Consider the following 25,816-nt stretch of genomic DNA (forward strand, 5'->3'; position numbering starts at 1 on the left):
AATAAAATAGAAATAGAAATAGCCCTTAAAAATGAAAATAACCATATACAGCTATTAAAGACCTTTTAAACCATTAGGTCTAACATTGACTAAACAGATCCACCAGATCCACCAAAGCAATGAGGTACATTCATTCTTCTTAGAGCAAAGAGCCATTTTGGGGAAAACCAATATTTATAGTCCCATATTCTTTTTTTAAAAAAATTATTGTTCTTGGGACTGGCCCCATGGCATAGTGGTTAAGTTTGGCCTGCTCCATTTTGGCGGCCTGGGTTTACAGGTTTGGATCCCAGGCACAGACCTACACCACTCATCAGCCATGCTGTGGAGGTGACCCACATATAGAGCAGAGGAAGACTGGCTCAGATGTTAGCTCAGGGCTAATCTTCTGCAGCAAAAAAATAAAATAAAAATTATGTCTTCTTAAAATTGAGTAATATCTGCAATAGTGCTTAAGTGTTCCTTCATTATCTTCCCCTCCATAGAAGTTGTCTTATATTTTGTTTCCGTTTTTGCTTTGACTAAAATTTCAAAACTTTACAGCAGTGCATGTTCTGAAAAATCTGATTGTAACGCAACACCGTTGAACCCGTTTGCATGAGATGAGCCCCAGGAATCCTGGAGGAAGGGTTCCGGAGACTGGGAGTTGAGGGGACATCTGGCAGCAGAAATCAGCCACAGACTAGTGTACACATTACAGCCCCATTAGATACTAGGGAAGAAGCGGCAGTGTATTGAGCACAAACAAAAAATACTCCACAAATGACTTTCTCGGCTGCTTGTGTATGAAATAGCTGGAAGGGGATGTTCTTGCTGCAACACTCTCCAGATAAGTGGAAGGGGGCCTTTGATCTACCTTCCTGAGTGCTCTCCCCCACACCGTCACAGGCCACCAATGCTCATGCTAGACACTTCATCCAGGTCCAGCCTCTGGACAGCAGAGCTGCCTGCAATCACAGAGGGCTTTTTCACTATGGGTGCAGGTGGAGAAAGGTTGTATATATTGACTTTGATAAGTTGAATTCTCTGTTCTTCAAATTAAATCTCTTGGCAAGTGGTGAAGCCCTGAGGGCTGAGTGTGTCATGCACAGTCCTGCAGCTGCACGCTCCATGGGGCAGGGGTCATGTCTGTCTGAATCACCACCGCAGACCTGGCACCTCGCAGTGCCGAGCACATTCCAGGGGCTCAGTGGGCAGCTGGGAAATGATGCAATGAAGGAGTGAAGGAATGCAAACTTTCCTCTGGTCGCTTTGGAAACCTTTCACCTGGATAATAACAGTAGCCCCCTAACTGATCTTATCCTTTCTACTTTTGTCCCTCTATAATCCGTTCACACAAAAGCCAGAAAGATCTTTTCAAAGACAAATCAGGCTCTAAAATTAGATCATGGTGATGGTTGCAAAACGCTGTAAATACATTAAAAACCATTGACTTGTACACTTTAAATGGGTGAATCTTAGAGTATGTAAATTATATCTCAATAAGGCTGTTAAAAAAAATTCTTTCCCCTACTTAAAATCTTCCACTGATTCCCTCCATTTCACTCAGAACATTCACTTAGAATTCACCAGTTACTGTGACCTGCAAAGTCTTACCTGTCCCATGGGCTCTGCCCACCTCTCCATCCTCATCTCCCATAAGCCACCACCTACCTCCCACCAGTCCCTGAATTGGCCTACCTCGTTCCCACCTTAAGGTCTGGCACCTGCTCCTAGCTTTGCCCACAATACTCTTCTTCATAATATTCTGAATGATGCCTCGTACCATTCAGGTCTCCCTACATTAGCCCATGCTATTGTCAATCACCACGCTAGAACTCCACAACCCCAATCACTTCCTCTCCTATTACTATATTTTTATAGCACTTCTCACTCTTTGAAAATTATCATTTTTTCTTTATTGTTTCCCCTACCCAAATATAAACTCAGTGAGGGTAGAGAATCTTGTGTTTACCTCTGAAGAACAGTGCCTGAGACATATAGTGGGTACTAACAGACACGTCAAATGTTGACTGCCCGGTTCCTACATAGACAGTTTATTCTGCCAAGACTGTCAGGAAAAAACTAATATCTACCTTAGTATATCTTTACAAGAAAAAAGAGTTTAAAAATCTCATTGCTTTGGGATGATTTTTTATTTTTTACAAGGCATGGTAAAATTAGCAAGCTTCTATCTGGATACTGCTGGTTTCCAAAGTTAGATTAATGTTACTACTCCACTTTATAAGATGTATTATAATGCTGCTAAAAGTTTCAAACATGCCCACTTTGGGGGGGCGTGTGCGGTGGCAGGTCTCGCAGTCCAGACGTTACTAAATGGTATTTGCAGACTTACAAGCATGTGGATACTTAGGACAACATCTAGACCATAGGAAGTGTTTCCTTGTGCTACTTTCCTTGATTGTTTAGAACTCTGTGAAAGCAAAGGCAATATTTGTAAAACATATACTTAATCAAGAAAAGTCTTCCTTTTCTAAACCCACAGGATGCCCGATACTGACTCTGTTCCAGTTCTATTTCTCAGAAATCTTTGCTAAATCTATCAAACTAATTTTCAAGAATTTCTCCTTAAGCTCTAAATACTTAGCATTCTCAAGACCCACACAGCTTCTTCAAAGCAATTCCAAAAACTAGTATTTCTACATAACTATCTAAGCTTTTAATCTCTAGCGACACATCTTGGGCTGCTATTCCAGCTAATAAGATGATTAATAAATTTCAATGTGTAAATACTTTACAGGAAATTTAAGTTTTTTTCTTGAGAGTTCTGTTAATTACTTGGGATGAGAAAAACCCTCAACCAGTTTCTCCACTACTCACTGGTTTTGTTACTGTTAACCAACCGTCATTTAAAAACGATGCAATAACTTAAGCAATTTACATTTTTTTGGCAAATCCTTCTTTCCCAGTCCCTACCCCTGCAAACTCCACCTCCTCCCCACAGAAGATAACCATTTTACCGTCCGTGAATGAAGAACAGGCTCCAGTTGCTTGCTCTAAGGACTTGTTTATTCTTTGCCTTTAAAACTGCGTAACTCCTATAGGTATCACTAGTCCAATAACTGATATTCATAAGGACTGAGGGGCTACGAGATCTCAAACTGCCCTCTAAACCAAAGATTCAAAGATGGTCTGCAGTTTTTAGATGAAACATGATCAGATACTAATTGAAAGTTTGGAACATATATATCATAAAACTAACTCACTGTGTCACCAGAATATGCATCTGAACTAAGTCATCTCCTGGTTCTGTCACGTGTGCCACACGCATAGGGATACACAGACAGATCTGTTCAGTAACTCATGAGATGCAGAAGACAAACTAGAACTTCCATACTCTGCGAATGTAGTCATCACACAAGCACATGTGATCTAAATAAACTGACAATGATAATGTTCTCCCAGAATTACTAAACTCAGCATGCTGGTTAGTAAACTTTGGTTTGGGCACCACCTAATGGCAGAAGATGTTTTTGAAAAATCCTACTTTGCTTCCTGAGACTGATAATTTTTCTATTTTAGTGTATATTGATTTAGAAATGTCTGTTCTTCATTGACCTATTTAAATACTTTTTTTTTTAAATATCTAGTTTTCTTAAAAAGATTAAGCCCTTCCCACACCTACTTTGGATTAATAAACTGCCTTCTACAGTACAGTGGGAAAACGTACCAACAAAACGAATACTCTAAAAAATTCTATTTCATTCTTAAATATCTAAATTTAGCCTTATAATTAAGAATCACATTTTAATTGAGTCATTTTAATTATTTAAGGGTTCTCAAAACTCTTCTGCACTGTAGGTCTTTAAAATAATCTGCCACAAATAAAATAGTTTATCTTTCTGAAAACATGGTGCTTATTAGAATTTAGTAATTTAACATATCTAATTAGCTGCTAAAACCAATTCTGAAGGCATAAATGGTGATATACACACTTCTAAAACCATACACCTTTACTTTTTTTCCAGAAGTCCTTGCCTGAAGCTAATGTTTGTTTTGTTCTGTGATTCAACAAAGCTTAGGCAAAATATTTGGGATAATATAGAGCAAATAAGCAATGTTTTAAGAAAAGGTATTTATTATTTACCCCACTGCAATAGTCCCGTAAGAACAATATACACCATGTTTACTTGGAAGGACCAGATTCCTTTCAAACACAAGAACTGTATAACGCAATACTGTCAACACAAAACAGTGGTCACATCACACATCTGCAGGCATAAGCATTGCAAATAATTTTTTTTTTAACCTTATGGCTAGATATTTTCACTGAAACACAGTGTTTGCACTTAGGATAACGGCTGGAACAGAACAAAAACTTCGTGGTCATGCTTTTTAGGGCAGAACCAGTGATATGTTCCAATATATTGCCTTTAACTGCTTTATTGACAATGGTTTTAGGCAGAAGTGCTTCTACTTAGCCACCAAAAAGAAACAGACACTTGTTCCTTATTCTTCAGCTTCATGTTTTCTATTTCTCAAACTATGACATGTCTGTGTCATAGCTGACGTTTTCCAGTTTTACTCAAAGAACACTGACACACATAGAGACCAAACGGAGACAGCTCAGAAATTAAAGGTGTAAATAGTGGAATAAGAAGAGAAATGTGTCTATGACAAAGGAATAAAAAAAACTTCTGGTGATTTTAAACATAGCAAACTAGGTTCCTCACTCAGAAACTTTTTTTGGTTTTACAGGGAAGAGCAGTAGTTTCAAGATGGGTTTGAGATTTAGTCAAACAACAAAAAAATGAGACAAAGCCACAAGACGTAACTTGTTTCCAAAGTCAGAAAATGACACTGTTGATTATACATTTTTGTCCATTTTCTTTTGTGTGTGGGAAAAAAAACTCAGTACTCAATGCTGGAGAAAATACTTTTCAAGAGTAACAGTATATTCACACAGGGGAAAAAAAGGATAATTTTTTTTTAGCATATTGCTATGATCTTCAAAAAATATAAAATTAAATTTACAAAAAACTGGAAGACCAAGTATAAGCAGTCTGGTATTTGCTTCAGTGTCCAGCACGATCTTAATGATTTCTAGCATAAAAGCAAGAAGTTCATGGATCTCAAGTATCTTGAATAACTGCCAGGATAACTTGTAATTACTGTCCTTGCTTCTTTGAGAGATACCTGCAAGAAATAAAATAGATATCTAAGCTGGATCATGCTAAATTCATGATAACAATCTCTCTTCCAAAAGGAGTTTATCTTAATAACAAAACTTTTCAGGATGAGTAATAACTGTTAATAGCTGACAGCTGTTAATTGTCTATGTGCCAAGCACTGTTCTAAGTACATTAATTAATTCATTTAGTCCTCATGACAGCCCTATGAAGAGTTGTCTATTAGAACTTAATCCTATTTTACAGGCACAAAGAGGCTAAGCCCAAGTTCACACGACAAGAAAGCGGCAGGGCTCAGACTCAAAACGGGCTTTGGAGGCTGCACTCTGATACTGCCTTACCTCCAAATGGGAAAGGAATATATTAAATAATACTGTAATTTCCAAAAACACCTCAAACTTTATTTAAAGATATTATTTTCTTGCATAAAGACAGCGGGCCAAAGATGCAAGGGACTGATCGAGAGTGTAAAGACGCAAAGATGTTAATTTACTAAGCAAACAAATTTTTCTTCATATTATTTTATAGGAATCTACCACTAAATTAAATTTTTATATCTCTATTTCTCACAGTTATGAATTGCTATACTCAGTGGTATGGGGTAGGAAAAGAGATCTTAAAATCAGAAAACCTGGACAAGTTTTGATGTTGCAAAACTTACTCACTTTGTGGCACTGTAGCACTTGTTATCTCTCTGACTCAGTTACATCATCTACAATGTGGAGATGAAGATAAAAATGCCTGCCTTATCTTCCTAATAGAATTATGAGACTCTAATAAGAAGCTGTATGTCAGAGTGAGCTAAAAGCCGAAAGTGGAATTTAAAAAGCCAAAGTGTCGTAATGACATAAACAGTTCCTTGTATTAGTGGAATCAGATCTTTAAAGATCTAATTCCAAAAAATTACTTGCAGCACCTAATAATTCTGCCTGCTTCTCCAGAGGTTTGTCCTCACCTCAAAATCATAATGTTTATATGCGGTCTACATGTAGATTTATGTATATGTTTGTGCTTAGAAGAAAGACTAGAAGACAAGATACCAAGATGGTAATAGTGGTCCTCTCTGGAAAGGAAAGTCCTAAGTAACTGTTTTTCTAAAAGTTTGCTAATTTTCCTGCTACACAGAGAGGTTACTTGTAGAGTAATTTTTAACAGAAAAATTTTTAGTGTATTTTATTTTATCCTGACATTATTCTACAGTACAAGAACAGGGATTATGTTCCCAGATGATTCATAAAAGAGTGACCTACCGAATGTCGCAGAATAATTTAAAGGTAGCATCACAAACACACCAGTCTCTCAAGTTGTTTCTACTAGAAGTATTAAAGATCTTAAGAGATGAGGGTTTATGAACAAGCTATGAGGTTAAGACGAAAGGGAAAAATACCTCCAGGGGAGATGTCACTGGATTAGAAAATAGTTTTAGAATTTACCCATTTTAAATAAAAATTAAGAGTTACATGCATACAAGGGCTGCCAGACAGTCTTATCATTCATTCACGTAAAAAGGAAACGAATAAGCAATTAGCACTTACCTTTCCCAATATTTGTGATTTAGGTCCAAAAAGTCATCTAGTTTTGCTATTTCCTTGAGGTACTGAGTTAATTTTAAAAGTTCTTTGTCTTTATCTCGATTTAAGTGCGCTTTCATAAAAGGCCTTATCTATTAGGAAGCAAACATTATCCAGCACTTAACATTGTAATAAGAAAACTGGTACAAATCTACACAATCCTATTATTTAAATGAGTTAACAAGATTAAAATATTACCAAGGATGTCAACACTAAAATTTATGTTTACGTTATCTTACTTTAATAAACTGACAGTCACAGTACAAACATTTATAGTACAGATTAAGAGGTCTTCCACCTAATTCGCCTATGTTATCTTTCCAAAGCCTGAACCTAACACCAGCCTTCTTACAGTACTTGAACCCTACGTGGCTTCTCTACTTTGCAAAACTGCTTAGACTTTTCTCCCTTCTATCAATCCAGTTGCTTCTTACTAATTAATTTCATTCACATCATTTCATTCATAAAAAGTTAACCCAAATACAAACTTGATCCAACAGAGGAGTGAGATAAATTTTAACACTGATGATTCCATTTCAGTATTTTTCTACGAAATTTTTATATAGCTACGATATTGTATATTTACATATCCTGTTTTCTCTCACATATTATCATAAGCATTTTTCTTTATAATTAAAGTCTCCATAAAAATATTTCTTTAATTACACAAGAGTTTTCCCACAAACAGAATAGTCATATTTTCCAAATTTTTAAGGTCGATATAGTTTATGACAAAAAGCATTCATTTCAAAAGCATAAAAGGCAGGACGGTAGACAGGGTGAAGGACTGTAATTAGCAAGGGGTACTGTATCTTGACTTGAGTGGTAGTTATATGTCATCTTTATAACAATTTGTTAAACTATAAATTTTATGCACTTTTCTTTATGTTACAGTTCCAATAAAGAGTTTTGCTTTTCTAAAGACATCAACTCAAATATCTTTATGCAACTCAAGATAGCCTTTCAAAAATTTTTAATTAATTTTAGATGTAAATGATATGTCTGGGATTTGCTTCAAAATATCACAGAGAAGGAAGCAGGTAGGGTACAGAGTAAACATAATCATCTATGAATTAATAAATTGTTTAAACTGGATGCAAACAGGAGGGTTCAATACACAATTCAATGTAGTTCCGTTTATATTTGGATTTTTCCATTCTAAAAACTATTTTTAAAAAATCACCCATAATCCTGAAAAACACATGTAAGGACTGAATAAATGGTACTTGGTAAAGTATTAACATATCCTTACTGTGGTTTGGAGAAAATGCAAACTAATCATTAGTTATTAAATTTACAGAGTAACACTGAAAAACAGATGACATTTAATCATTGTCACCTGATGAGTACAATGAGTCCAAAGGAGTCCACACTGTAAATGTTTTCTTTTTTTTTTTGAGGAAGATTAGCCCTGAGCTAACATCTGCCACCAATCCTCGTCTTTTTCACCCCCCGAGGAAGACTGGCCCTGAGCGAACATCTGTGCCCATCTTCCTCTACCTTATATGTGAGATGCTGCCATGGCATGGCTTGATAAGTGGTGCATAGGTCCACACCCAGGATCTAAACCAGCAAACCCTGGGACACAGAGGCAGCACGAACTTAACCACTACGCCACCAGGACAGCCCTGTAAATATTTTTTTTATACACTTTTCTTCTCTCTCATTGGAAAAACACACCACTAGCTTGAAATGGTCAGAAGAAAATTTTCCTATATGTTCTACTAGCATCAGAATAGCTTGGTGCCAGGGACCTTCACAGCTGTTAGTCAGCTGGGCTCCCACAACTCTAAGGCACCGATAAGAACTGTCAGTGGGTCTGCACAAAAGCAAGCACTTGTAGGAGATGCTACTTCCAAACAGGTAGTGCAGGCAGTGCTCTTTCACCGCAGTGGCAGTGAATGAGGGAGATCAAGCAGCTCCTCTGCAGGGCCTTGTTTAAGCCCTGGGGCTGGAAGCAAATAGGCAGGATACTGTGATGTAGTAAAATGAGTTTCTGCATAAACGCGGGCAACACTGTAATGTTTTAAAGTGTTCCCTCATTCAGCTAAAGACTGTAAAGGGAACATATTAACTTTTAAATTATTAATATACAATGCACCAAAGTGATTCCAAGTTTAAAAGCAGGAAGGGATTTAGACTGAAAAACAAAGTACAGAGTCAGTGGCTGGTAAGTAAGATTTTCAACCCAAGGCCCTGCCAGGTTACTTTTGCTTTCTAAACATTTGGTCTTAAGCACTATTAAACAATAAAACTAAATACCCCAATGATTCTGGATCTAATAGTTAAAATAACCTAATTAAGTGGAAAAAAAACTATTATTCACCTAATAGACTTCACTTGTTCCAGTATAATAACTGCCTACTAGACCATTCTTCAAAACGGATCTACATGCTCACGAGCAGGGCAGGCAACGTACACGACCACTGTTGTCTCATATCAAAGAAACACCTTAGGAACTTAAAATGGTCTAGATTATCTGCATTCTCTTACGTCATCATTTCCTTGTATACATAATAAAAATGAAATTTTCAGAGTATCAACTGATTTATCCATGACCAAAACCCAAGTTCTTTCAGCTCACTACTAGATTCATAATTCACACTGCCTTCCATATTTCATTTCAAATCTTCAGATCAGCAAGTTTATAAGCTTATTATTATTATTAGAAGTTAAAACTTAAAAATAAGCAGTCTTATCTTTAAGATTTCTGTGAACTCTCTTTTGAGATTCCTACCAAGAGCATTACGAGACCGTGATTAAAAAAAAAACAAATGTAAGAATATTTCTCAATTTCAAAACTGCGTCTACATCAATGTGGGCAGATCATTAATAGCCACCTTCTTAAGAGAGGCTTTCAAACGGAGACATGCGAGAGATCATCTGTGAAATGCTTAAAAATACCTCTCCTAAATTAGAACTTTCGGGGGTGGAGACACATATTTTTAGGAAATCCTTCAGTGATTCTGCTGCATACCTCAGTCAAAAAAAAAAAAATCCTTCTGTAAAGTAACAATGAATAACTAGAAATTTATAATATCATCTCTCTGCATCCAGAGAAGAGTAGGGCTCAAATGTTAGCTGGGAAAATAGTTTCTTCTAAATACACATGAAACTAATGATTATACATATATATATATTTTTTTTTTTTTTAAAGATTTTATTTTTTTTCCTTTTTCTCCCCAAAGCCCCCCGGTACATAGTTGTATATTCTTTGTTGTGGGTCCTTCTAGTTGTGGCATGTGGGACACTGCCTCAGCGTGGTTTAATGAGCAGTGCCATGTCCGCGCCCAGGATTCGAACCAACGAAACACTGGGCCGCCTGCAGCGGAGCGCGCGAACTTAACCACTCGGTCACGGGGCCAGGCCCTATACATATATATTTTTAAGTTAAACCTCTCCTCAAAAATCATTCCTCGCATATCATGACTTCAGCTCCTTTCCAGTACAGGGAATACCATTAGTTTCACAGAGAATTCAGCTGAGATCTACTGAATCTTTTCTCAAGACTGAAGAACCTACTTCTGTACCTTATGCCTGGTAAACACCACACAGGAAAAGCACTGCTTCCAAAGTCTCAAACAGAAACCATTTTTAAAGGGTAACAAAACCACCAATCTACCCCAAGTACTTTTCTTCCAAGTCAACAGCTTTTATATTTGTGGCAAGTCACTACCTAGATTAGCCTTCTGTCCCTAAACTACCCTGACTGTGCATCAAACACCACCATCAGCAGTCTGCAAGGAATGCTTCAGAAATGTACTTCCTTCAAGTTTTCCTCTTACCTTTTAAAGTTATCAAGAATCCAGCTTGTGGAAAAGTTCAGGACTAAGAAGAAAACTATCTTAGTGTCAGGATTTCCACTTCAGATGGACACTGCATTTGCATTCTACCATAATATGGAGCTATCTTTTCCATGTTCATGTTGTACTGACACATAGGCAACCACAGGCACCAGAAATTTTAAGTTTCAAATTTCTCTCTTACCAATTTTATACTGATACCAGGATTAAATGTCATATCATGCCTACACAAGACTGCATGTGACTTCATGCTAAGATCCTCACTGGCCTAGGAATAAAGTCACTTAGATTCTAACTCACATTCTGTCATTAACCAATTACATACATCATCTTGGGCAAGTCATGAACTTTCTGATCCTCAGATTGTTTCTATAAAGTTAAGAAGGTAGACAAACAACTGAGATTCCTTCTAGCTCTGGCATCTATAATTCTAAGATCTCTACTTACCCTGAGTGAAATTTTCAAATACCTTTTCTTAGTTTCAGTTAAAAAGAAAAGACCAAAAAAAAACCCTGCTGCCAGTTTTCCAGCTCATCAGAACATCAGAAATTCCAAGATTTGCAATCCCTAATAAAACGTGTGATGCTTTCACTTACAAATGCTACACATCAGCCTTAGTAAGCCCACGTCGCTTCACAGAGCTAAGAGGAGAATACCTGAATGAGCTGGCTAACCAAGGAGACAGCAATGCAAAACAGAAAATGTTCAATTTTATATGAATTTTTCTAAATACTTAAGCTTTTCTTGCCTTTGACCATAAGAATGGAGTACTTTAAAAAATTTATGAAATTCAAGAGTGCTAAAGTTCTACCACTTATTCCAGATTATGTGAGCATGGCAAGTAAAGTTATGTCTTACCTTTAGTCCATTCTGTGGGTTCATCAGAAAATTTCTTCCTATGTCATCAAACATAATGGTGTTTTTTTTGCTGTAAAATTCCGAAAACTTTCCCCATATAACACCAAGGGGCTTTACCTTAGAATAAAAGTTCAGAGTTAACTCAAATTTTAATAATTCATCCTTTCTTGAAAGCAGAGATACTGCAAAAGACCCTGCAGATATGCCAGAGTATTTCTTTCCTCCTGTAAGACAGTTAATGGCTGGCTGTGTGAACAGACCAGAACTGAGATGCAACACACTTTTAAGCACAGTGATATCTTGAAATGTTAACTTTTGAAAGGTCTGTTCATATCTAACTGAACTAAACCTATTATAAGACTCTCCATAATTACAATATGAAGATTTGGCGTCAAAGGAAGAATAATTATTTAATTCAAAAAGTAAGAATCTAAAACAATTGTTCAGATGTCTGCTGAGCAATCGCATGACTTCCTGGCCTAATGCATACTCCCTCAGAGCTTGAGCGTCACCACGGGGTCGGTTTTCAAAGCTACAAAACCTTAGTGATGGACAATATACCTGTCTCTTTTAATACAGAATTTAAATATTTTGTTGAGGAAAAACTGATTTTGTCTTTAAAGCAGTGGCACAGGTGCACAATTTCTAGGGCATCTGATTGCTTAACTTCAACAGCACTGTAATTTGTAAATTCTTGCTTTCATTTCTGAATTCTTAAAATGGGCCTTCAAAAAAGATAATTCCTAATATATTCCTATCTGTTGGTACTCGCATAAAGTCTCCATAAGACCACACAAGAACAGTGATTGCCCGTAGGAAGGAGAGTAAGAGGCTGGAGGGAGCAGGTGGGAGGAAGACTTTTCATTGCGTACTTTATTTTCACTTTTTAATCATGTGAATGTATTTTACACATTCTGAAAATTTTTTCAAATAAATTAACTTCTAGAAGAAAAGTACTTTTTGCTGAAGGCAGGAGTCTCATTTATGGTAGTATGAAATTATATGGTAATAATAATAAGAGATTAAATGGCAGTAAGTAATTGGTGATAAAGGTTATCATTTTCCTTTTTTTTTTTTGAGGAATATTAGCCCTGGCTAACATCTGCCGCCAATCCTCCTCTTTTTGCTGAGGAAGTATGGCCCTGAGCTAACATCCGTGCCTGTCTTCCTCTACTTTTTATATGTGGGACGCCTGCCACAGCATGGCTTGCCAAAAGGTGCCATGTCCGCATCCGGGATCCGAACCAGACAACCCCAGGCTGCTGAAGTGGAATGTGCACACTTAACTGCTGCACCACCGGGCCAGCCCCAAGGTTATCACTTAAAAATGTTTTCTTTTTCTCTTTATATAATTTATTTTAATATGAAGAAAGCCTTTTTCCTTCTTAGTGTCCTAGCTACTGCAAAGAATATTATTAAAGTATTTTAACTTTATTATTTAGAATATTTGATTTGCCTGAATTTGCTTTCACTATTTGTTTACGACTGAAACAAATCCCCCAAAATACTTGAAGACAAATATATAGGAGCTGACACAGTCAGCCATGTTCTTGGTTTTTTAGCTAACAAAAGCCTAAAGAAATATGGCAAGACCTTTATTTTATGACACCCAAGGTGAGAAATCCAACATCCTCTTAAAATAGTGCTGTCTGGGGCTGGCCCCATGGCCGAGTGGTTAAGTTCGCGCGCTCCGCTGCAGGCGGCCCAGTGTTGCATTGGTTCGAATCCTGGGCGTGGACGTGGCACTGCTCATCAAACCACGCTGAGGCAGCATCTCACATGCCACAACTAGAAGGACCCACAACGAAGAATATACAACTATGTACTGGGGGGCTTTGGGGAGAAAAAGGAAAAAATAAAATCTTTAAAAAAAAAAAATAGTGCTGTCATTTTCTGGTTAAGTCAAGTGCCATTTGTCCCCAAAACATGGACTACTTTGCTCTCAATTAGAGAAGTAAACACGCTGACTGTAGGAAAAAATTTGAAAAGACAGACAAGGTCAAAGGAAAATTTTTAATAAACCTATAATCCAGTCAGTACCAAGGATAACAACTAGATATTCTGATCTATTTACCTCCAGTCTTTTTTATAAACAGAAGCAGCCTCAGAGAGTTCATAGATCTTTTGTTAAGGGGAACTCTGAACGAAAGGTTGAGAACTATCTTCTAACAGTTTGCAAACACTGTTCTCTAAAACACTTCTTTCACTTTAATGATGTATCATGAAAAAATTTTAAATCACTAAAACGCCACATCAAACGATTGGCTGCATTCCATTATGTGGATGAACTAAAATTTTTATATCCAATTCCCTACTGTTGGATATTAAGGATTTATTTTTATTCCTCTAACTGTTCACTATTATAAACAGTACTACATTTAACATTTCCCAAACTTCTTTGCAGTGTTTCGGATTCTGTAAATGTACTACTTCAGTAGGTCATAAATTATATTTTTCCCTTGATGTATGCAGATTTCCTTTACTGAACAAATCCCATGCATTTAAACAATGTTTGTTTTTAAAGACTGGCACCTGAGCTAACAACTGTTGCCAATATTTTTTTTTAATTCTCCCCAAAGCCCCCCAGTACATAGTTGTATATTCTAGCTGTGAGTGCCTCTGGTTGTGCTATGTGGGACGCCGCCTCAGCGTGGCCTGACAAGTGGTGCCATGTCCACACCCAGGATCCAAACCAGTGAAACCCCGGGCCACTGAAGCGGAGCACGCCAACTTAACCACTCAGCCACGGGGCCAGCCCAACAATGGCTATTTATGATTTTGAAAATTTCAGTAGTCTTCCTTAAGCTTTCCTAGTTTGCTAAATTCTCCCCAATTCCTATTAGTCTGTGAGCTTCCAAAAGTATGGACATCTCCTCATCTCCAACAGTGCCTGTCTCAGGGCCTTGCAGATAGCAGGAGCTCAACAACATGACTAGTTCCTTGACAAGCAAACAACGTGAGGAACCCTAAACTTTTTAGCCCAACCCTTTCTCTGATGGTCCTTGTTGCTCTTCTCTAGGGCTACTACGCACACGTCACCCCCAAGTACACGCATCACAGTGCATCTGACTTTATTTATCAGTTTCACATAGGGCAGGGCAAGTACGTTTTGATTTGTTTCTAGTATCCTCCTTTATGATATTCAGTATTTTTTCTCACCTACTCTGTCTGTAGCAACACTATGCTGCCATCATCACGGGACAATTATCCATTACCCTTCTTGACAGTGCTGCCTCAAGATCCCTAATTTCATCCAATCTGTTAAGCTTGAATACATCTTCCTATGTCAAACTCAATTGACACTTTACTATCCACTCAGATGTATTTCTAAACTCTTTATGTAGTTTATTCCATCAATATAAATACAAAAAGTATACTAGAAAATAAACAAGTCTTTAAATAGAAGTAAAATGACTTCTTACATCTATTAATCCTCTCCTCGGAGTATGCACTGTTATCATAGCAGCACTGTCCAACATGAAGGTAATCTTATAATTTGCATTTGTGCTCACTCCCAGCTCCTATAAATACAAATATTCATGTGATTAAAATATAATAATGTGGAAAATTCCAGGCTTTCTGAATATTCCAGCTACAATTTCCCATACTGCCAACTTTTTACCCAAAATGGCCACCACATCTTGCTCATCAACTAGCAAGTTTTTTAATTTCATTTTGCTAAGTCAGTAAATGGTAATCCAAGGAAAAGTGAGCCAGAGACATATTCCTTCTAAATTTACTATTTTAGAAGAGCATCACTCCTCTTTAAGTATTATACATCAGAGCAAAGAAAGTATTATTGCAAATGGAGGAAAACAGGAGGGGGAGCTTTGCTATACTTTTTCTTGAAAGACTTACGTAATCAATATAATCCACCATTAAACAGACTTTAAACACACGTCTACTCCTGATACCGGTACTTGTTTATCTACTAAATGCCCTCCAATGAGAATGAAATTAATTCCATTTGGAATTTCTAAAAAGAGAAATGCAATTTGAAAACATTCTTTAATGGATTGTCTAGCACTTACTTTCATTTTAGCTTCAATCCACTTCATATTTGTTGCAGCTAAAACATGAGGAATGATAATACAATACAAATGAAAAGCTTGAATTTCATTTAAAAAAATCTTTCTTCTGTATATAAATAAGTCAGTTAAGTTTTCTAAGCAAAACTGAAAGTTCAAATGCATCATAAATAATAATTCCTAGCATATTTATGGTAACTTTCAAGAATGTACAAAAATAAACTTATTTTAGTGTGCCTTCAAGACAGAATAAAATTTAAACAACTTTTATTTAAAAGATATAGGTAACCAATGATCCAAAGAACTTTGAACCTAGGAAATTTATAAATCAAGACCTAAAACTCCTATTTAAAAACAGCCCAACACTATTCTGTATCAATTCCAAACTTAAATTTAGGGTGCCTGGATCTCCATTTTATCCTATGCTCCTACCGCCAGGCAACGCATAGGTATGTACGTCAATATAAGCAGACTAATGTTATGTGTCAAGTTAACGCTGAGGGATTAAGAGGTCCAGACTCCCAGTTATAAAATAAATAAGTCACGGGGAATATAGTCAATAATATTGTAATACCTTCGCATGGTGACAGATGGTTACTAGACTTGTCATGGTGATCATTTTGTAATGTACATAAATGTTGAACCACTACGTTAGGCACCTGAAACTAATATTATATGTCAACTACACTTCAATTTAGAAAATAATAAATAAAAAGAAAACTCTTATTCCTAAAAAAAAAAGTTAGTGATGAAGAATGCTAGGTCCATTGAAAATTAGCATTTTGTTAGGCTCAGGAAACTTAGCCCTCATTGAATCTAGCAGCTTTTAACAAGGGGTCTGAGTCAGCTAAATTCATAAACTGTGTCTATGCTATTGGCTGCTCATTGCCAGACATGAACCAGTTTGGAGGTCACTGATATTAAAATTCAACCCTCAGTTTTATGTACCCTCCTGGTCCTAAGTTACTAGACTAAACTATACAGGTATTACCAAGTAAAATGTTTATCAAGGGAAAATAAGTTCAATTACTTAAAGTGTGTGTATGTATTTTTTAAAGGTAAAAGAGGTACCTGAGTTCTCAAAATAAAAATCTTTAGCACACACACACAAAAACCAAAAGAAGCACCTTACATGCAGAACTGGTTAGTGGTACTAAAATTTTAGAGATGGATGTATCTACAATGACAATGATCACAAGATAGGGAAAACAATTTTTTAAATTCAGTCTCTAACTTGGGTCAATAATTCCCAGACAAAAAACAACAACACTCACAGCTAATAAAAAGTTTTCAGTTATTATTATATAGTATTCAATTCTTGTATGTCAGACATGGTACTAGTTACTGTACTGTTATCTTTACTTTACAACTGCCCTATAATATAGGTTTCTTATCTTCTCTCAGATGAGGAAGCTAAGGCTCAGAGAGATTAACTGACCTGCCCACTGTCACACAGTAAGGGCAAAGCCAGAATTGAAACTCTAGCCTATTTAGCTCCAAAGTGAAGTGCTTTCTTCAACATAACACCACGAAATATCATAATTTACAAAACTAACTTATTTTAAACGTAAGATTATAAAAGGTTCTCTAAGTTTCTCAGTCTACTTTAATAACATTTAAAGGATAAACTTTTTTCTCAAATGTCATCTCAGATGTCAGAGTTGCTGAACAAGAATTGGTTCAAAGGAAGCTTTCTTCTCTGCATCTTACAAACCAGAAAACTGTGTATTTAACTATGTATTTAATCTTAATGGCTGTGGACTCATTAACATTGAACAATCGAGATACTCCGATTATAAAGAAAAGTACAAAGGAAATTTACTGACTGTAATAACCACATGGCCTCTCATCAAAAACCTAGTACAAATAAATTGTAGCATCTGTAACTGATGGGCTTGTATTTAACTCACAATCAGGGTGGCTATTCTCTGCTTATGACTTGCCAAGAGGCAACTTTACATGTTTGTAAGGAAGTGAGAGATAAATCAATACACTGCTTCCATTTTTAAGAAAGTCTTGCCACAAAAAAATGTCAATTGAACTAAACAGTGTGCTCAGTAATGCAGTAAATCTACTTTGTGGAGGAAACTCATTATCTTGTCACAGACCTTCAAGTTCCTGGAATGGTCTCTAGAGACCAAAATTTGAGTAACATTGCTTTAGTCCGTTTACTAATTTTCCTTAAGTGAATTCATATTCCTTTATATCTGAAGAACTAAATCACTGTGATTTTTTTATACATTTCTTTCTCCAAGTGTCTTGAAGCTAGAGTGATAAAGAAAGAAGAAAGCCACAATATCCTGAAGCATCAAAGATTCTACAGTAAAGATCAGAAAGGAGAGTTCCTAATCAAGGTGGGGTCTTGTGAAAATAAGACTATTTTTATTCTGACACCATCATCTACTCTCTTCCTATATTGAACTATTTCAGTGCCACTTGGCAAATTTATGTATAAGTTTATACTGTGATGCAAGAAAATCAAATACGCTTCGTCAGAAATTTGTTAAAACAAATGAAAAATGTATCATGTTTATACACAGATCCTTTTAAGTCACATTGTAGAAAGCAGAAAAATATAAGGAACTGCCTTACTTCCATGGAAATCTAACAAAAAATATAGCTTACACCAAATAACAATGTCATAATCCTCATATGCAGACGTTAGGAATTCATGAAGATACGGCCGCATTAATTCTACTCCAGTCTCTGCACAAGACCTATGGTCTAAAAGAAAATCAGTCATAGATGATTATTAGTTTATTATTGTATAGACAAGTACCTACTATCAACAAAACTTACGAAATGTAATATAAACACTCAAAAGCAAACCACTTTACACGGAATTACATTGGCTGACAAAAAGATATCTTGCAAAGCACACAATTTAATATCCTTATGATCCCATCTTAATTGATCAATTTTGTTCAATTTCTGAAGACCAATATCTAGAATTCAGGATTATATAGTAAACTGTAAATTTTTTTCTTACGTGGTCTCTAAAGTATAGATGTTACTTTATGATATGAAAAACAAACTAGGGCCATCAATACTCGTTTTCAGTCATTCACCTTCCAGATAAAGTCACCAGAATGACAGGTCTAATTAACTTAACAATCCAATTTTTAAATTAGTAAGTGAGTAAGTACATTAACGGATAACATGTAAAGTTCAGGATTAGAGGTAGATAAATTCATTCTAGCATCAGGAGTTAACTAATCATTTCCTGGCAATATGAGAGGATAAAATGAATCTTTCTTTTTTTCTTGACATGAGAAATTTTAAATTCAAGAATCTGCCCCAAACATAATTAAACAGAAAACCAGGATAAAACATCAAAAATGATTTTAAATAATCCTCATAAAAACTTAAACATTAATCAAAAAGGAATGACTTGATTAAATTATGATGCATCCATAAACTAGATTACTGTGACAAAAATATATATATAATTCACAATGAATAATATTAAGTGGCTGAGAAGATGCTCAATATATCATTAATAAAAGTAAAAACCACATACATACAAACACACCCTGGCAGATACACAGCAAAACCTAACAGTGGTCATCTTTGCGTCTCGGGATTACAGATGACTTTTTTTTTTTGCTTATCTGTATTTTCCACAATAAATTATTTCATTTTGTAATGACAAGAAAAGCTTTCAAATATTTTATATTGCAGGGAAAAAATAAACAAACAAAAGGAAAAAAAGTTCTTGTGGGTAAGAGGAGATGAAGCACACTCTCAGCTGACTTACCAAATAATGTATAGTCGACATCTAGTACCAAAAGCTTTTTCCCTTCCCGGGGAGGATTCAAAATTTCCACTTTGTACTCTTTCACTCTGCGAGAAATTTTCAGTAGGTTTTCTTCCCTAGTGGAAAAATAAAGTCAGATGAAACATTCACTTTTCTCACATTACAATCAATTTCCTTTGAGAGTGAAAAGCACTTACCTATTTTCTACTTCAACTACTTCATCTTCAATATCAAAGTCGTTGACAACATCATCATTGTCTGGAGGTGGACCTAAGACATCTTCCTATTAAGATGAAAAATAGTTTGTTTTACCACATTATCTTCAACATAACAAATACACACACAACATAAAGAGCAAATCAGAGGTAAGACCTGAGCTCAAGAGTCTTTCAAGCACACACTGTGGGAAATTTTCCACATTTTATATTTCGTTATATACATTCAACTGGGCATATTCACCATGTCAAATTTGACCACTTGCACTATTACTATACTTATGACTAACTAGATAACTAACAAGTTCCCCAGTATTTGTCTCCTGCTGAGCTAATACCACATTCACTGTGCAGCTTTCCTTTTAAATTAGCTGCTAAACTGACAATTTTACCACAATTAAAACTATGATACAACAGTGTGATATAAATCATAATATCTTCAAAGGGACAAATGGTAACAAAAGTAAACATTTACCAAGCTCTCCTCACGAGTTCCCATCATCATGATTTTAGTATTTGGTTTCAGTTTGAGAGCTCCAAGCTTAACATCATTTTCTGCAGGTTTGCCTACAATACAAGCAAATGACTGTTTTCTCACTAAAGTTCAGGTGCTGGTTTCACTATTCCATTATACAAAACCCTAACATGAAAAGGTTTGGTACAGAGTCCACAGCAGTTTTTTTTTCTTAAATTAACAAATGTTACTGCTGAAATAGCCATGTCTATGTCTAACACACTAAATAGTAGCAACTAATACAAGGTTTGTTTTTTTCCCCAACTCCATCTTAGAGGATCACCTGTATTCAACTAACTAAACAAAATAAATTCATGTTTTATTTTGTTGTTCACGATGAAGAACTTGATGAAGATAATTACTTTCCAGGGGGTCTTGAAAACTGAGCACATAAGATAAAAGTGTAGATTTACTGATATTCAAAACTCACTCTTCAATGAGAGGACCAAGAAAAACACCATGAAAGTCCATTTCGGACTGGATATGAACATTGCTTATAATTTTTAAATCAGCATTGTAAATCATCATCACTTTCAAAACAGAAAAGATAACTTAGGGAGAGTTCAAGGCTGAAGTTGTAATGGAAAAACTGTGCTAGAAGGTAGACGCCAGGAATTACACTGTTGTACCTGGGATTTCTGTGCCAAAGGTTTAACAAGCAACCAAGGTAAAGTGGAACCAAAAGTAATCTTAACAGTGGTGGTATTTTCAAGTAACTTTTAATATTCTTACTTTTATCATAAAACAATTTTAGGAATATCCCTATCAAAGAAATCTCCAAGGAGAAAGACTTATTAAAGAGAACAGATAATAGCTAATATAAAAATTCCTAAATATATCAATGCAAAAATTTGAAGTGAGGCGAGAATTACCTTTAACTTTGAGTCCAAGCAACTTTTGGCGTTCAGGTAGCACTCCTGTAAGGGTCTTGAGAAACTGTTTGAGATCTAGCACGGTATCATCTTCTGAAAGCGTGGTCACTGAATATTCCTGTCCGCCCCATTTTACAATGATAGGGAGAGCCATCCTTGAAACATATGATGAGTCAGCTTTTGTTCAGCAAAAAGATACCTAGAAGGAAAGGCATATACCATAAACAAGTTAAAATAGATATATCAAAGATGTAGCCAGGGGCCAGCCCAGTGGCACAGCAGTTAAGTCCGCATGTTCCACTTTGGCGGCCCAGGGTTCACCGGTTCGGATCCCAGGTGCGGACATGGCACCGCTTGGCCAAAGCCATGCTGTGGTAGGCGTCCCACATATAAAGTAGAGGAAGATGGGATGGATATTAGCTCAGGGCCAGTCTTCCTCAGCAAAAAGAGGAGGATTGGCAGCAGATGTTAGCTCAGGGCTAATCTTCCTCAAAAAAAAAGAGGTAGCCAAACCTGTAACTTTAAGTTTCATAAGCTGTGCAGTTTGAGTCCTATTTTACAACTTGATGGTAGAGATCTTCTCCTTATAGAAGTGCTACCAGGGGCCGGCCCCGTGGTCGAGTGGTTAAGATCATGCGCTTCACTTCGGCGACCCAGGGCTTTGCTGGTTCAGATCCTGAGTGCGGACATGGCACCGCTCATCAGGCCATGCTGAGGCAGTGTCCCACATAGCACAACCAGAAGGATCTACAACTAGAATATACAACTATGTACCGGGAGGCAATGGGGAGAAGAAGAAAAAAAAAAGATGACTAGCAATAAGACATTAGCTCAGGGTCAATTTTCTTTTTAAAAAAAAGAAAGAAAGAGGGGCTGGCCCCGTGGCCGAGTGGTTAAGTTCGTGCGCTCTGCTGCAGGCGGCCCAGTGTTTCGTTGGTTCGAATCCTGGGCGCGGACATGGCACTGCTCATCAAACCACGCTGAGGCAGCATCCCACATGCCACAACTAGAAGGACCCACAACGAAGAATATACAACTATGTACCGGGGGGCTTTGGGGAGAAAAAGGAAAAATAAAAAATCTTAAAAAAAAAAAAAAAAAAAAAAAAAAGAAAGAAAGAATTGCTAGCAGAATGCCCAAAGTTCTTAGGAGTCCAAGTTAAAATTTCCCCACCCTCCCAATTTTTGGCTTAGAGTTACTACTTCCTAATGCTCTATCAGACTCTCCCTGTCCAGCTGGAAAGCTGCAATAGTGAACTACCTAACCCTCCCTCTCTGTTGATCAGGTTTATGCTGCAGGCAAGCTCCTCCATCATGGACCATCCACATTCACCTAACGTTTGAGAAGGTGGTACAGTCTGCTGCTAAAAGCACAAACTCTAGAGCCAGCTATCCGGGCTCACATCCCAGCTCTCTCACCTACTGGCTGACTTTGGGAAGTTACTTGACTCTTAGTGCCTCGGTTTCCTCATCTGTAAAATAAGGATGATACTACTACCTACTTCTTAGGGTTCTTATGAGGATTGAATTAGTTAATATTTATAAGTCACATAGTACCTGGCACATAGTAAGCACTATATAAGTAAGCATTGGTTAAATAAATTTTTTGAAAAACTAGAACTGAAATTTCTGGGCATGGGGCTAAATAAATAGTAAATAGCCATTATTCCATATTTAATAAACTGGACAGTTTTTACACAGACAAATCTCATTTAACAAGGTTTTTTGATAACAACTTTCTGTCTTTTACAACTAAAGAAACGAGAATTCAGAGAGGTTATGTAAGCTGCTCGTGGAAACACAGCTGGTAACAGAACAGGTTTTCTGACAAAATCTCACATTTCTTCTCCTATACTTCTCTTCCCCAACCACCTCTCTTGAATTGGACCTACAGGAGTTAAGGCATCAAAGATCAGTAAATACAAAACTCACAGGCACAGATATAAGCCCACAAAGATTATATAACAGTTGCTACTCTCATCAACAATAGCATGTAGGTCTCTTCCCTCATAAAGCTTTACACCAGCTTCCCTACGTTTGTTCCCCGCAGTCAGAGAACTGAATTTTCTAATCTCAAAACAGTAGTATTTCAAAATGCTGTCACTTTATTTTACGAAGCATTTGATTGCACTCTTCCTGTATTACAACCAACTGCAAGAGAGAAGGCAATTTTGAATCTGAATATGCAAAACTTAAGGTGTCTTCAACATGCTAGCTACAGGAGAGCACCATAAATTCACTTACATTTACTCTCTTATGTTTACAACCTGCTCTCCTAAAAACTTAAAGAAAGTGTTTTGAGGCCGGCCCGGTGGTGCAGTGCTTAAGTTTGCACGTTCCACTTCGGTGGCCCGGGGTTCACCAGTTCGGATCCCGGGTGCAGACCTACGCACCACTTGTCAAGCCACACTGTGGCAGGCATCCCACATATAAAGTAGAGGAAGATGGGCACAGATGTTAGCTCAGGGCCAGCCTTCCTCAACAAAAAGAGGAGGATTGGTGGCAGATGTTAGCTCAGGGCTAATCTGCCTCAAAAAAAAGTATGGTGTCTAGACCCACCAACAGCACTGACCCCACTTGGTAACTTGTTAAAAACGTAACTGGGGCTAGAAAGAAGGGATCTAGCAATTAGTGTTTTAAAAATCCCTATCCCCACCTCCCCCCCACCACCCAGGCATGCCAAAGTTAGGCTCTTCAATTTCCTCAGCCTTAAAAAAGAAAATGTGCCAGGTGGCAGGGGCTCTGCGCTTAGCAAAGCAGTATACAAACGTTATGTACCACCGATGCCACAACACGTGGGAATTCCAAGCTGGCAATCGCTCTAAAGGACCAAGTAAAACAAAACAAAGACCATAAGAATTTTAAATGCATAAGCCCTTAAAACTGTTTTGAAAAGTTACTGAACCTCATCTCTTCAATATTCAGATCATTCACAGTGGAGCAACGCAATGCAAACGCATGAGTCATTTATGTCTTCACATTTAAACTTCTTTCTCACACAATATTTTGTATCATTCTGAACCCCATTAGATTTATAAACCAAAAAATAATTTGGGAGGGAGAGGGTGGCTATCAAACCCAAACAAGTAAGCTAGGAGCACACCTTTAGGTTGAACCCGGAGGCAAGAATGGCTGTTTGGGTTTGCTCGTCTGCCTAACATACTGCCTGGTCAAGTCCTCACTTCCCACCTCAAGATGAGGCTATTAACATTTACTTGACAGGAAGAGTGTTAAGACGTGAGACAACAACCGCGACAGCACTTTGTAAACTGCAAACAGCAATAGGAACGATGGTAAAGACAGAATAACGGTACCATGCTAAACAACGTAACTGAATCGTCTCATTGACTATTCACAATCCTGAACTAACAACTACTGTCTTCATTATACAGATTAGAAAACTGAAAAAGAAGGAAAACAGCTTGCCCAAGATCTCACAACTAAAAAAGTAGCAAAGGTGGAAATCTGAAAGTCATAGCGGTAAAAGTTAACACCTCGGGAACTCAGGGGAGAGGGTAACTTTTCACCAAGCCTAGGAAAGGTAACGGGGAACTCCTGTCCTCCTGGGCAGGACAGCACGGCGCGGCCACCGCCAGGCAGTGCGGAGGCGACAGATGGGGGAAGTGACTGCTAGGGACAGCACAGAAGGCAGGAAGAGACCCCCAACCCAACAGGGCCGGATGCCATCAACAAGGAGGGTGAAAGGGCGAGATGGTCAAACCCCACCAAAGAGAGGAATGAAGTTTGGGGACGCAAAACCCACTGGGGCGCGGCAAGCCCTCGACCTGGGCGAGCAGGCCGGATGGGAGGGCGGCGGCCCCTGCGACGGACGGGCAGGGGCCAGAGGCCTGGGCGGCAGACTGAGGCCGACGCGCCCGGGCGCCCACGAGCAGGCCCCAGCCCGCCGCGGCCGGCCACCGGAGGGCAACGCTGCGGCGACCCGGCCCCAACGGCGCCTCGGCGGGCAGCGCGCCGGGGTGCTGGCGTCCCCTCACCTTAAGCGCGGCGGAACCGGCGGCAGCGGACGCAAGGACCGGCCGAAGCGGAACGGAAGGCGACCGGAAGTGAAGGCGGGGACCGGAACCGGTAACGAACCGGATGTTAGGGTTTGAAACGGAAAGGCGCTGGAGACTGCACTGCTGCTTCCTTGGTTTCTCTTCGGGTAGTATTCCTAGATGGCCGCTGCCGGGGATCTCCTCACCACGGGGAGGAAGCCAGGCCTTTCCGTGACTGTGACCACCGTGCAAACTCCTACGACCCCAGGATGGCTGCCGGGCCTCCCCTGTTCTGCGCATGCGCCCGCTAGTGGGCTCTGAGTGGGCGGGGGCTTTAGGGTATGACGTCTCTGGTATTGTTTCACCGGAGTTGGGAGTGGGTTCGCGGCGTTGCACTGGATTTTCCAGGTGCGCTGAGCTCTTCGTGGGACTCGGGACTAGGACTCATGTGGCTTTGTCATGTTCTAAATGAGGCCTGAAAGGCGACTTTTGAGGACTGAAGACTCGAGACCCCTTCCTGGCACCAGGGGTCACCAACCCTAGGAATTTCAGGCGCTTACAATTCTACCCATTTTACGCAATTCAAGGGGGAAGCTGAGGATCTTCAGGAAAGGGAACGGGAAAGCCTAAGTGACTCAGAACCAAGGAAGCAAATCTCAATATGCGAGCTGCCGTTGAGATTACTATAGTATTGTATTGAATTGTATCTTCACCCGGCCATTCCCGCCTGCATTCCATTTTCTCTCCGATGCAAGGAAAGCCTGTTACAAACCGTGGCAAAAGAATTCCAGACTTTAATGGAAATTCTGGGCAGTCCCTATCTGGTCCATACAACGAACTTCCAAATTGCATCACTTGCTATTAGACACCAGCTTCTTGTATATGGCGGCAAACAAAACTTAGGTTTTTGAAAAGGAAGGGAACACAAACATCATTTTGGCCCCAAATATGACCAATCCTTGAATTACTTGTATTTTTCCTTCTGCTTGACATCGATGTAACTGATTCTTGTTTCTCTTTTGGCTGTGATGGACGAGCCAAGTTTTATGTCTTAACAGTTTTTTAGTTAATACAC

General features: G+C 38.2%; 1 protein-coding gene across 1 annotated transcript; it reads right to left on the reverse strand.

Annotated features, from left to right (window-relative positions):
* Positions 1 to 4,056: 4,056 nt before the first annotated feature.
* UBLCP1 (ubiquitin like domain containing CTD phosphatase 1) lies at positions 4,057 to 25,047 on the reverse strand. Its single transcript, XM_014842728.3, has 11 exons — positions 24,742 to 25,047; positions 20,748 to 20,946; positions 19,837 to 19,928; positions 19,344 to 19,429; positions 19,147 to 19,262; positions 18,015 to 18,113; positions 15,393 to 15,430; positions 14,784 to 14,882; positions 11,362 to 11,478; positions 6,665 to 6,792; positions 4,057 to 5,136 (listed from the first exon to the last, which is right to left on the reverse strand). Exons 2-11 carry the CDS (start codon positions 20,899 to 20,901, stop codon positions 5,109 to 5,111), a joined length of 957 nt encoding a protein of 318 aa, XP_014698214.1. The 5' UTR covers positions 20,902 to 20,946; positions 24,742 to 25,047; the 3' UTR covers positions 4,057 to 5,108.
* Positions 25,048 to 25,816: the final 769 nt, after the last annotated feature.

This window comes from Equus asinus, chromosome 9, assembly GCF_041296235.1.
Source record: "Equus asinus isolate D_3611 breed Donkey chromosome 9, EquAss-T2T_v2, whole genome shotgun sequence".
Classification (NCBI taxonomy): domain Eukaryota; kingdom Metazoa; phylum Chordata; class Mammalia; order Perissodactyla; family Equidae; genus Equus; species Equus asinus.

Bases quoted from the DNA above. Each gene is read 5' to 3' on its own strand.
- UBLCP1 (XM_014842728.3), bottom strand. From the start codon at position 20,901: ATGGCTCTCCCTATCATTGTAAAATGGGGCGGACAGGAATATTCAGTG. The intron at 19,929-20,747 runs GTAATTCTCGCC...CTTGTATTGTAG, and splicing joins GCTTGGACTCAAAGTTAAAG to GCAAACCTGCAGAAAATGAT. The intron at 14,883-15,392 runs GTAAGTGCTAGA...TTGTATTTATAG, and splicing joins GGATTGAAGCTAAAATGAAA to GAGCTGGGAGTGAGCACAAA.